Raw genomic sequence first — 12125 nt, forward strand, 5'->3', positions numbered from 1 at the left:
TTTTAAAAAGAGCAATGCTAGAGCTACGTAAAAAGTTCTATGTAATTAACATAACAAATCAGGTGGATGAATATGATTGGAGGTAAGAGGAAGGACGGGCCTACCTCTTGAAAATCAAGGAGGAAGAGGTTTAGTTGTCAGGTAGTTTACGTAAAATGGTACGTAGCTCTTCGTAAATGTAGGATTTCCATTTAAAAAATATGGATAATGGGTGATGGGAGACAGAGTTGAGGCGTTTACGACGGCTCACCTATATTTCACAGAAAAAATCATGCGTTGACGTGGCTAATTTGTGCTGACCCAAGACTCGTGCAAAATTCAATGGTTCACGGAACGTTTGCCCCAATTCCGTAAAATTTGGAAAAGCCGAGATAGATTGTTTTTTTCCTTATTTTTTGGTAACAGAGTTTAACATTAGCATCACATCCCCCCATTGGGATTGCGTTAAAATTGTAACAAGATAGCACGATACTGACTCCACTGCTTGATCGATTTTCTTCACCGGGACAGCTAACTAAATTTTCCATAACAGCCAACTACCGACGAGCTTGCGATCAAAAAACGAGTATAAAACTACTATAATTCGGGTTAGGGTTCCAAAAAACTACCGAATTTTATTTTTTCGCTGATAACTACCAAGTCCGAGGTCGGCTGTTTCAAAAAACCCAAAACACCGAGTCCTTATCAGTTGATCATGATTATGACAATTAGGGCTCACACGTAAGATAACCATTTGTTTGACCGTTTACTTTGACCGTTAACTTACATGTAGGTCCCATCTGTAAATTTTCTAAAAGTAATCGGGTCCCTGTAAGTTTTCTAAAAAAAAGCAATCAGGTCCCTATGAGTTTTCAATCAGGTCCCTACATGTTTTTGCAAAAAAAGCAATCAGGTCCCTCCTCCCGATCCAGAGGAGCCGCGTCGCCAGGACCTCGATCCCGAGCGCTCTGCCCGAACGCCGCCTCCCCCGGCCGGCAAGCCGTGCCTGCAGCGGCCGGATTGACGCCGTGCATCTCCTGCGCCGGCGAGCCGTGCCCGCAGCGCCGTTCCTCTCTTTCGGCCGCCGCCACGCCTTGCCTTGCATGCGACCGCCGCCTCACCCTGCCTCCCTGTGGCCGCCGTGCTTGCCTCCCCGCGGCCGCTGCCCTGCCTTGCCTCGAGTCACGCCTGCAGCGGCCGGATCCACTCCGTTCCTCGCCTGCGGCCACCGCCACGCCCTGCCTCGCCTGCGGTGGCAGAGGTGCGCACTCCAGCAGCGGGGCAGGTATGCCTCCTCGTCGCCAACTCCACCACCAAGCTTTGGCGAGCACCTCCCACGATCATGGGGAGGCTGGGGAGGGGAGGGAGTGTGGTCGCCGGCTCGGGAGGGGAGGGGAGGATCGCCGGCTCGAGAGACACCGGGGAGAGAAGAGAAGAGACAGAGAGGAAGAAGAAAGAGAAGAGGAAGAGGAAAATGACATGTGGGCCCCATATGTCAGTTAACAGTCAAACAAACGGTCAAACAGATGGTTGGTTTAGGTGCGGGCCCAACCTCTCGTAATCGTGATCAATTGTGAAACACTCGACATTTGGGGTTTTTTGAAACAACCGATCCCAGACTTGTTAGTTATCAGTAAAAAAATAAAATCCAGTAGTTTTTTAAACCTTAACCCGAATTGTAATAGTTTTATGCTATTTATTTTCAAAAAACACAAATGGGAAACCACACAACACAAGAGACAAGATAACTCGGGATCACGACCGCGAACTCGCAAGATGACTGGCCGCGTGGGGCCGTCCCCTCAGCTCCTTCAGTATCCGTCGGAGTTGCCTCCGCGGCAGTAGCCGCCGTCACGCCGCCCGCCGTACCCCCTGCCACCGCCGTAGCGTCCGCCTCCGTAACCGCGGCCACCGCCGTAGCCGTCATCCCCGTAGCCATCGTCGCGGCGCTGGCCATACCCGCCACCACCGCCGTACCTGCCACCGCCTCCGCCACCGCCGCCACCGTACCTGCCGCCACCCCCGCCGCCGTACCCGCGGGACTGGGCCTCGTTGACGACGATGCTGCGACCATCGAGCTCCTTACCGTTCATCCCCTCGATGGCGTCCTGCATCGCCTGCTCGCTGGAGAAGCTGACGAACCCGAAGCCGCGGGACCTCCCCGTCTCGCGATCGTTGATGATCTGCACGCGCCATGCATGGTCGAGTCAGAAAGCAAAGCAGCAAACAATATCGACAAGCGCGAGAAGGATGGGCGTGCGGCGGACCTTGGCGTCGAGGATCTCGCCGAAGGAGCTGAAAGCAGCCTCGAGGCCGCGGTCGTCGGTGTTCCAGGACAGGCTGCCGACGAAGCAGCGGTACTCGGCACCGTCCGCATCTGCCATTCCCGCGGGAACCTCACACGAACCAAGCGTACCGGATGGAGAGAAGAAGACAACCCACCACACTCTCCGAGAGCAATGAGAGGAAGGCGCCGCGCGCGGCCGAGCTTTATAGCGACGTTGACGCGCCCTCCGGATCGCGTCCAGCTGACACCGATCATATGGCAGAATACCAACATAGTGACGACATACATATAGCAAACTGAACCATGGTGTCGACATTGTAGATCGACAAATAAGAACGCTCTCTAAAACCAGCTCATATTGTGAGGCTACGTTCACACACTAACGTCACTACCCATGGAACCCATGGAAGGCGCAAGGAGGGTTCGCTACCATAGAGAGCAAAATGTCAATGGGCTCAAAGAGTTTCTCATGCCTGTTGTGCTCAAGGCGATGCATGTAAATCTCACAAGAAATCGACTTGTGGAAATTATCATAGTGGTGGAAGATAGCATAGATTTTTATGCGCTTGATATTCTGAAGAGCTTTATTCTCAAGTTCAACCATAAAGACTTGCATACCACCCCTTAGAAAACCAGTGCTTGCACAAGCAGTTAATTTTTTTTAACACAGTACCTCCTCCATTGCTAAATATATATTAAAAAAATAGAGATTTCAATGCAGACTGCTTTTTATTTGAAAAGGAGAATGTACCCTCGCCTTGGCCTCTACATCTGGAAGATGCATGCAGCTATTTTATTAATTATTCATAAAGACCTTACAAAGTAATACATCAGTACGTCTGAAGCCATCGTCTAGGCAACATCTGTTGCTACTCCTATCCCCTTGATGAAGGGGTGCCAAATGTCCGAGCCTAATACCAAACAGACATAGCACCAAAGTCTAACATCTAAAGCCGGATGCCCCAGCCTAGCAACATACCCGGACTGGGTCACACACCGGTCTAGCACACTCACAGTGGGCACCACATGCGCACATTGCAAGGCCCGTCACCACCGTCTTCCATCGATCTATCTTCAGAGCAGAAACTGACGCATCAATCGTGCCAGGCCTCTCTGCCATCGACGCCATCACAACGCCAGATAGTGTCATCCTCCTGCCCTCCTATCCACTCTTTAATATTTGCTGATGATTTGTTGGCTTGTGGAAAAGCTAATGTACATGAGGCATCTACTATCTCCAATATTTTACATCAGTTTTGTTAGCATTCGGGTCAGCTCCTCAATTGAAACAAATCTGCCATTCTTTTTAGTAAAAAATGTGTCTTTGCAGGCTAAACAAGATCTCAAGCAATTTTTTCAGGTGCCAGACTTGGATGCCAACATCATTCATCTTGGTCATCCACTCATCCTGCCTGCAAAAGAGAGATCTGCAGCCTACAACTTTGTTTATGATAAATTCAAATCCAAACTTTCAGCTTACAAGGCGAACAGACTCTCCCATGTTGCAAGACTCACTCTTATTAAATCTGTTTTTGCCTCCATACCTGTGTATTATATGTCTAATATTCTTTTTCCTAAGAAGTTCCTAGGAAAGCTCACTGCGATTATAAGAAACTTTTGGTGGACAGGTGTAAGAGATGAACCTACTACAAAAAGCTTGTGCCTAAGGGCATGGGCAGACATTTGCGTTGAGAAGAAAATTGGCGGCTTAGACATCAGGAACTTGCAGGCAATCAACCAAGGACTTATTCTTTCAACGGCATGGAGGTTGGCAAAAGAACCACATAGCCAGATGGCTTTGATCCTCAAGGCTAAGTATCACCATGAAACGTCCATTTGGAGAGTCAAAGCAAACAAGCCGAAATCAGCTTTCTAGGCTGCAATACTAAAGGTGAAGCCTCTCTTAATTTCAGCCTCTACCTATCAGATTATAGATGGTAATAGTTCTGTGTGGAGTTCTCCTTGGTTTTCGAGATGGAAAGGAATTTATGATCATCTAATTATACAAGAGCAATCTTTTGTCTATCCTGCTATTGTTAGAGATCTTTGGTTGCCAAATCAAAAAGCTTGAAATGCGGATCTAATTAATTCTTTGTTCTCTCCTAAGATAGCTAATGATATTCTTCAGACTCCTATAGTTGTTGCTGCTGGACAAGATGCCTTGATTTGGAAACTAACACCTGCAGGAAATTTCTCCTCCAAGAGTGCATATAAGCATTGCTTCAACAACCTTGACCTACCAGCTAGACAGCGACCGAAAGAGGTTCATCCTCAGATCGTTGCTCTTCTTAATCAAGTTTGGCAGGACAAACTCATGGCGCCGCGGGTACAGACATTTGCTTGGAGACTTCTTAGGAGAGCGCTTCCTACAGGTAAGAGAGCAAGTAAATTCTCTAAACACATAAATGAAAACTGCTCCAGGTGTGGCAAGACAGAGGATGAAATGCACATGTTTTTTCTTTGCCCTTTCTCTAAGGCAGCCTGGTTTTGCTCACCTTGGTTTATTAAAACGGAAATCCTTGCTGCTGTTAACCATTGTATTCCTATCATGATCCGAACTTTGCTTAACTCTGGCCATCCACAAATTAATCCTTCTAGCTTGTATACTTTTCTGTGGTGCCTGTTGAAATCTCGAAATGATGCTCTCTTTGCTAGGAAATTTTGCAGGCCCTTTCAGGTGTATGCAGCAGCAAACACAATCATACAAGGAACCAAATTAGGAGAAATCCCTGCTGAAGCTCATGCTATGCATTGCTTATAGGACCAACTGGTGCAGCCGACAATACAAAATCCACGCTCTTTTTCAGGCAACACAATCTTTTGTGATGCTGCGTGGGAAATACATCCAGCTCACACTCCTAAACAGGCAAGAATTGGAGTCTTCATTCAGGTTCAGAATAATGATCGAACCCATCAACTTCACATTGCAGCTATGTCTCCTATGGCTTCTTCTCCTCTTCAAGCTGAGACTTTTGGTCTCATGCTTGCAACCAGGCTGGTGGAAATACTCAATGTTTAGGAACCACATTTCTTTACGGATTGTTCAGTGCTAGTTTCGGCAGTAAAATCGACGGACATTCTCTCTGCTCCAGGTCCATGGGACAACAGACCACTGCTTGCACAGATACAAAACAGTCCTTCTTTTCAGAGTGGCAAAGTTGCTCACATTAGCAGGGGAAACAATGTCAAGGCGCATCATCTTGCACGCCTAGCTTTGAAAGTTCAAAACAGCCATGTACTGTTTCGTTGCTTATGTCTTCATGCAGGACTTTGTTCAACTAGGGATTCCCTCTCTGTATCCAGCGTGCTTCCTTTCACGCTTGTCTCTGTAAAATGCTCCTAAGTTAATGAAATCTTTATGTTCGAAAAAAAGGGGCCCTAAGCCGGACTGTTAACTTGAGGGGTGTTGGTATCTTTTAATGCTCCAGGCAGTTTGAACTGCCGTGGTTTAGCTAACAAAAAATAAACTGACGTAGTTACCCAAACAAGACACAGCCTCGCATAAAATTGCATTTCTATTTTTTATTCTTTTTTGCAGGCAGCGTTGCCATTGTATTGCTTGCGTGACCAACATTGAAGATATGAAACAGATAATGTTCGAACTGCTAATATTTCGGATTTCATCACGATTCAATCACATGGTAAAAAATCTGGAAACAGCAAACCAATCTCTCTCTCTGTACTTACGTGAAGCCTTACAAAACCACCTAACAAACACTTCACTGTTTGCTCATGTAAGCAGAACTCAAGTCAGTGCTAAATTTCAGCCCCGAACAAGAAACCTCCCAGGTTAAATCTGACAAAACATCCTATTAATTCCCCTTCATCATGGAATGGTGATTCAGTTCAGACTGCACCGCATAGCTCGAAGATTGCTAGGAAGATAGACATTTCTTCAGAAAACCTCTTGGAAGTACCAGGAAACAGCCGTAGCTTCAGAAGCAACGCATGGAAGAAGACTAACCGTCAACTGATCAAATGTGATCTTCAGTTTCCTCCTTGAGACATTCCACGGGTAACCTAAAACTTAAGCAAAACATAGCCTGCAACAAAAATCGAACATCACAAAAAGTACAGGCAAGGTTTACCATGTGTCCATAATCAACGTAAAGTGGCAAAACTAGTACTGGTGGCCAAAAAGATAAAGTCGCACAGATGATTTTGGAACAATCTATCCATGCTTCATGTCTAAATAAAGCTCATCATCTCCTCCTATCCATGTATTCCATTCATCACAGAAATATATCATAGTACTGTTTAAAGACCATTCCTCATGAGCAGTTTTGGTCTGGGTCTTACCCTGTGCTCAAATTCGGAGAAAGGGGAAAAGAGGGGGAAATGCATGTGCTAAGATCAACAAAACAAAACAAAGCACACACAAAATTTTGCAGACAACTAGTATGAATCTTTTACTAGATAATCTACCTTGTTAGGTGCAACATCACGAACCCTATGGAATATTGGTTCTGCTATCTTGGCATTCAGTTTATTTTGTGCTTCCTGCAAAGAGGGGAAGAGCTGTCAAAAATAATGCAGACACCTTGTAACACAGATATGAGCATATGGAAACTGTCAATACTGTTGTGCAGTATGGACCTATGGTACGATCAAATGGAAAATTTATCATTTACTGAGAAATAACCAACAAGGATAGACTTACACATAATATCGATTCTTCAGTTTCACTCGAACGGATGAAACAATAACAGTGGATCCAAGGTAATGACCCTTTCCAGTATCTCTTTTGAATAAGACCACTAAAACAATCTGCAGAATAGATATACAAATAATGAAACTAAAACATAGAGCAACTATGTCTGTAACTGTTAAATAATATAAAATCAATTCCACCAAATATTAACAATAGAACAGCTACATGCTTGTTACTTACAGGCAGCAAACAAAAGATATTTTACACAGGAGGGAAATCCTATCACAAGGGGGAAAAAACTTATGTTCCCAATGGGCTGAACTGGAATGTGCATACTGGGCAGGATCAGGATCTAAGAAGTGAATGTGGCTGGCAGGTTGAGAGATTTTCCAGAAGCAGATATGTTATGTTTATGTAGGGAGCCAATTTATCACAACCATATTCACAATGTACGATTATAGCGTTGGAGTTCAGAAGGCAGGGGAAAAGTTCATCTAAGAGGTGATATAATTTAAGTTTTTAGCAAAAGTGATTAATGCATACGAAACAAATAGTGCTGTGCAGAAATGCTACGATTTTTTTTACAAGAGAGAACATTACCGAGAAACTGCAGTGCAGAAGCAGGGAGATTCATTAATACATGGTCAATGTGCTCCCAAGGCTTGACAGGTAGTGGCCCTGAGCTTTTAACTTTCTTATTGTTCCTCTTTTTTGTTTGACTGGCATCTTCTTGGCCGGCAACATCACCTATAGGAAGCATAACACTGTAACTCTACCACAAGAAACATAATAGCTAAACTTGCCATACTTATCAAGCTGGTAACCTCACTCATACGGCAGTTTCAGTTAACATAAACTACCAGGCTATAAACACTTTGAGAAATAAGAAGGCAAATAGACTTCTAGCGACAATCTTACAGAGTACAGACATTACATACAATGAAGTTACCTTCGCTAGAGGTTTCTTGACGCCTTTTGGCACTAGTGCTTACCATGGAGGAGCCATCCAAACTCCCTTGCCAGGTCTCTTGTACATCTATTATACAGTAGCCTTATTGTGAGTTGAGCAAAAAAATCACCATAAACTACAGAGGGGGAGGGGGGGGGGGGGGAGGGTGTAGAAAGTACCATTATGATTTTCATTTGGTGTAGGGTGTTCATTACCAGAAACGATTTCTTCAGAACAACGATTAGCAGCAGCAAATTGACACTCGGACTTAGTTTCTGGGTCAGGTACTGCCATTAAACTTTGCATGAATACTCTAGCATCCATGTTATATGTGAAGATATAATCCTCCACCTTGTTAATCTTTGCATTTGTCTTCAGATAATGAATACTGTCTGGATTTAAATCATTTGCATATACAACACATCCTTTCTGTCCGGCTGGGATAGAAAATGGGCCAATACCAGCAAACATGTCACAGATAACATCTCCTTTCTTGAAAAGGGAAACCAATCTGATGTGTTCATGCTCAAGTCTCGAATTCCAGTAGACCAAACCATAGTCAAGTCTAAATGTAGCACCATACTGTTTAACTTCAGTCACCATATCCTTTTTCCCTGCTAGAATCTCAAACTTTGGGACTCTAAATTCATTTGAAATTGCCCCAACTTTATTAACCACTGTTTGAATCCTTGGATAATTTTTCTACATATAAGCATAACAGAAAATGTTAGCTGAATAATAGAAGTAGGCAGGCTATTCTAGAATGTTCTGAATCGTTCTAGATGACCACATGTTCATTACACTGTTTTTACAGTGCCTACTGCTTTACAGGTCTGGTGACAACCTTTTTAGCCTATTTATCGTGTGAAAGTTGCATCCTCAGCTCATATGCTGAAAATGAGTAAACATTTAAGAGCAGTATAGAGGTTAAAGAGGCCACTTATATGAAGTATATGCTGAAAATGAGTAAGCATTTAGGAGCAGTAAAGGTAAAAGTAAAGTATGAGCAGGACCTTCCACTTTGTGATCCCTCCGTTCCTTTATATAAGGTGTGTTTGTTTTTTCAAAAGTCAAACGAGCACATGTTTGACCGAGTTATTAGAAAAATATATCAATATCCACAACAGAAAATTTATATCATTTGATCAATCATGAAAAGTAGTTTCATATTTTACCTATTAGGTATTGCAGATGTTGTTGTTTTATTCTATAATCTTGGTCAAACATTAAATTGTTGAGTTGCACGGAAATCAATACACTTTATATTCTGGAACGGAGGAAGTATGAAGTAATAAAGTATGTAAATGCAACAGAATGCTAGGTCAATTTTTTTTGCACATTACAACTTTACAAGTAGTGCTACTCGAGATGTGTTGTCCTTATACAGTCAGAGGTAAATTCGAGCTGTAGTTCATGTACATGAATAAGCACTTTGCTCCAAATTAAGTGTCCCTGATTGTAGGAATTAGTATAAGAGCGAATTACTCAGGAATAAAAATAGGACAAGCAGGCTTACATCATAGATAACCTTTGCTATGACATCTTTGTATGCTAGCAAGTCATCAGGTATGTTTAAGTGAGCAACATGGCCTGCAAAATTCATACAAAGCACTATTAGTAACAAGATCAAACAAAAAATGAAACAACAGAAAGGAAGCATCATGAAGTAAAGTTTATTATACTTAACAATTGTTTCAAAAGAAGAGGGCACCTCTACTCCTTCAGGCAATATTTGCTTCAGAATATGGTCTGCGCAAAATAAAAAGATAAGCATCTAACCAAAGACATGAAGCACATTTACTGGGTAAATTAACTCTTGCAAGATTAAATCCTAAACTATAAAGAGTAGGGTTATTAGCAGTATTCCTGATTCTTGATGAGCAAGCCAGAATGTTCAAAAAGTGCTTGATTTCAATTAATAAGAAAATTAATTTACCATCTGCACTTGTAGAAAAATGACATGCAGGAACACAATAGATCACGACTAAGGAGCACACCACAACAAAATTATAGGTATCAGATGACCTAGAACAGAAGAGAAACTTACCAGCACTAAAGTAAGAATAACCAAGAGTCAACATGTAAGGTACAACATCAACGCTGCACAGTTGCTTCAAGGAATTGTGAACCTGCTCCGGAATGTCGGACAAATCTACATATACCAGATATAATGGACGTAAGATTCTTCGATGGAAGCATAAAAGAAGAGAAATGTTAATACATTTAGGACATGTTTGGTTACTGCTTTTGTAAGGTAATCTGATTACAGCATTATTAAGAGATACCGTGATATCATGTTTGGTTCGGTTGCTCTGTAATCTAATAACATGGTATCAATTCCCAGCCCAATACAAATCTGATTCCGCCAGAAATCCTCCGTAACAGAAAACGTTACAGGCTACAACTATCTCCTCTCCATATTCCCATCTCCTCACACATGAACAATGTCGCCATGGCCAAAGCGTGACTGGAGGATCAGGCCATCGGCGACTAGGCGCTCGAACCGATTCTCACCTCTGGACAGCCATGCATCACCACGCTCTGGGGTTCAGGAATTCGAGGCCCTGCGAGTGGCAGCCGGTCATGCTCCTGTTCAGCTGGCACAGCGCCCCTCTTCGACCACAACGTGATGCCCTCAGCTCAGCCATCAGCCTTGATGAAAGGCCGCGGTGTCGAGCATCACCGGTGGTGACTTCTCACCACCCCGGGCCAGCAGCCATATCACCAGCGTTCAACTCTGTATGGCCACCCCATCATCGCCACTAACGTCGAGTATGACCTCTACGTACTCATTCTCCTCCTCCCTCAACCGCATGCTCCACCTGCTCGCACTACTTCACTGCCACCTCCAGCAGATGAGTTTTTTTTTTCCGACCTGTCCAGCAGATGAGCTCATACACTGCAAACTCCGGTATTTATTGCCGTTACAGTAGGTTAGCAAACATATTTCGATTTTTGCCCATTACGTTTACATTAACAGTGTAAACTCATTGCGTTTACGTTAGAGTTACCAATCTGGAACCAAACATGTCCTTAAGTTTCTCGTTTGACAACAAGAACCCAACAAGCGCAACAAAGTTACAGCAGTAGCAATGGAGACATGGGCGACCAAACGGGTTTAACAAGTCGATTTTCTTTTAGGTATTAATTAACAAGTCGAAATACTTGCTATAGTATTGAAGCTTTGACGGTAACTAGAAGTTCTTGGTCAATTCACAGAAGCAGGTTTGATGTCATTTTTATAGTCTAACAAACAACAGACAAGCACCTCACAAGTTTAAAAATCTGCTTGGTTCCAGGTGGTGGTTAAGGCATACCTGGGTTCTGGATCTTCTGCGACAGCACCACGAGTCTGTTCTTGTCACTCCCAGGGTCCTCAACTACAGGCTTGACCCGCGGCATGTCCAGTAGGGACCTGGAAGCAGGGGGGCAAAGAAAATTCAGCTCTCCGCTACTGCTCCGATACGGCTACTGCTACTAAACACGACGGCTACTTGGATCCCTCAAGATGCTGTGCTATCCTCCAGCTGGGATCATTAGATTATAGAGTGAGCGGCGGGTGTTACCCGGAGCGAAGCAGGCGGGTGACGGCGGAGGCGAGCTCGCGGGGGATGCGGAGCGCCCAGAGCTGCAGCTGCTGCTCGAACTTGCTCTCGTCCAGCTTCTCCATTGCCGCCCACCCAGACACGCGCCCTCCTTTCCCTGAGGTTTCTAGGGTTTTGGACGCGGGGTGGGGGGATGAGAGACGGCGGTCGGTGGGACTGAAGGCAGAACTCGCTCTCGACCGGAGTCGTGTGGGTTAGGAAGCTTAATGGGCTGGATGAAGCATTACTCGGCCCAACGCATTTTTAGTTTTTGTTTTTTTAGACAAACATTTTTAGTTCGCCACTTCGGCGGACGCATGACGCGGTGGTTGCCAACCACGCGTTTTTGGACCAGCTCGTTGGGCCAGTCCTGCGTCGGTTCCCACAGTTTTCGGTTTTGGGAAGGTCCTATTCCTATAACTTTCCCTGGACAGGTTTCCATTTTTTTATCTTTTTTCCTTTTTATTGAATTCCCCGTGATTCTTTCTGATTTTTTACTATTTTCCATTTTTAAATTCGAGTATATTTTTAAAACTTTTAAAAAAATAGTTAGGTTCGCAAATAATTTTGAATTTGTGAATATTTCGCAAATCCATTAGCTTTTTTATATGCAAACGTTTTTGGAAATCACGAATATTTTTTCAAATTAGTTAATTGTTAGAAGTTGAAGACATT

At 43.9% G+C, this 12125-nt stretch overlaps 2 protein-coding genes across 3 annotated transcripts; both read right to left on the reverse strand.

Moving 5' to 3' along the window:
- Window positions 1-372: 372 nt before the first annotated feature.
- Window positions 373-2509, reverse strand: LOC125513203 (glycine-rich RNA-binding, abscisic acid-inducible protein-like). 2 transcript variants are annotated; one of them, XR_007285744.1, is made up of 3 exons: window positions 2247-2509; window positions 1690-2162; window positions 373-561 (listed from the first exon to the last, which is right to left on the reverse strand). XR_007285744.1 is itself a non-coding variant. In XM_048678235.1 (2 exons), exons 1-2 carry the CDS (start codon window positions 2361-2363, stop codon window positions 1791-1793), a joined length of 489 nt encoding a protein of 162 aa, XP_048534192.1. In that variant the 5' UTR covers window positions 2364-2509; the 3' UTR covers window positions 722-1790. The 2 variants fall into 2 exon arrangements, 1 of the variants encoding a protein (XP_048534192.1); XM_048678235.1 differs by lacking the exon at window positions 373-561 and having other exon boundaries at window positions 722-2162.
- Window positions 2510-5860: 3351 nt separating this feature from the next.
- On the reverse strand, window positions 5861-11645 carry LOC125513204 (tRNA (guanine(37)-N1)-methyltransferase). The gene is made up of 11 exons (XM_048678236.1): window positions 11433-11645; window positions 11184-11281; window positions 9914-10018; window positions 9553-9615; window positions 9383-9456; window positions 8046-8568; window positions 7867-7953; window positions 7518-7664; window positions 6927-7033; window positions 6692-6766; window positions 5861-6309 (listed from the first exon to the last, which is right to left on the reverse strand). Exons 1-11 carry the CDS (start codon window positions 11534-11536, stop codon window positions 6241-6243), a joined length of 1452 nt encoding a protein of 483 aa, XP_048534193.1. The 5' UTR covers window positions 11537-11645; the 3' UTR covers window positions 5861-6240.
- Window positions 11646-12125: the final 480 nt, after the last annotated feature.

This window comes from Triticum urartu, chromosome 6 (genome assembly GCF_003073215.2).
Source record: "Triticum urartu cultivar G1812 chromosome 6, Tu2.1, whole genome shotgun sequence".
Lineage (NCBI taxonomy): Eukaryota > Viridiplantae > Streptophyta > Magnoliopsida > Poales > Poaceae > Triticum > Triticum urartu.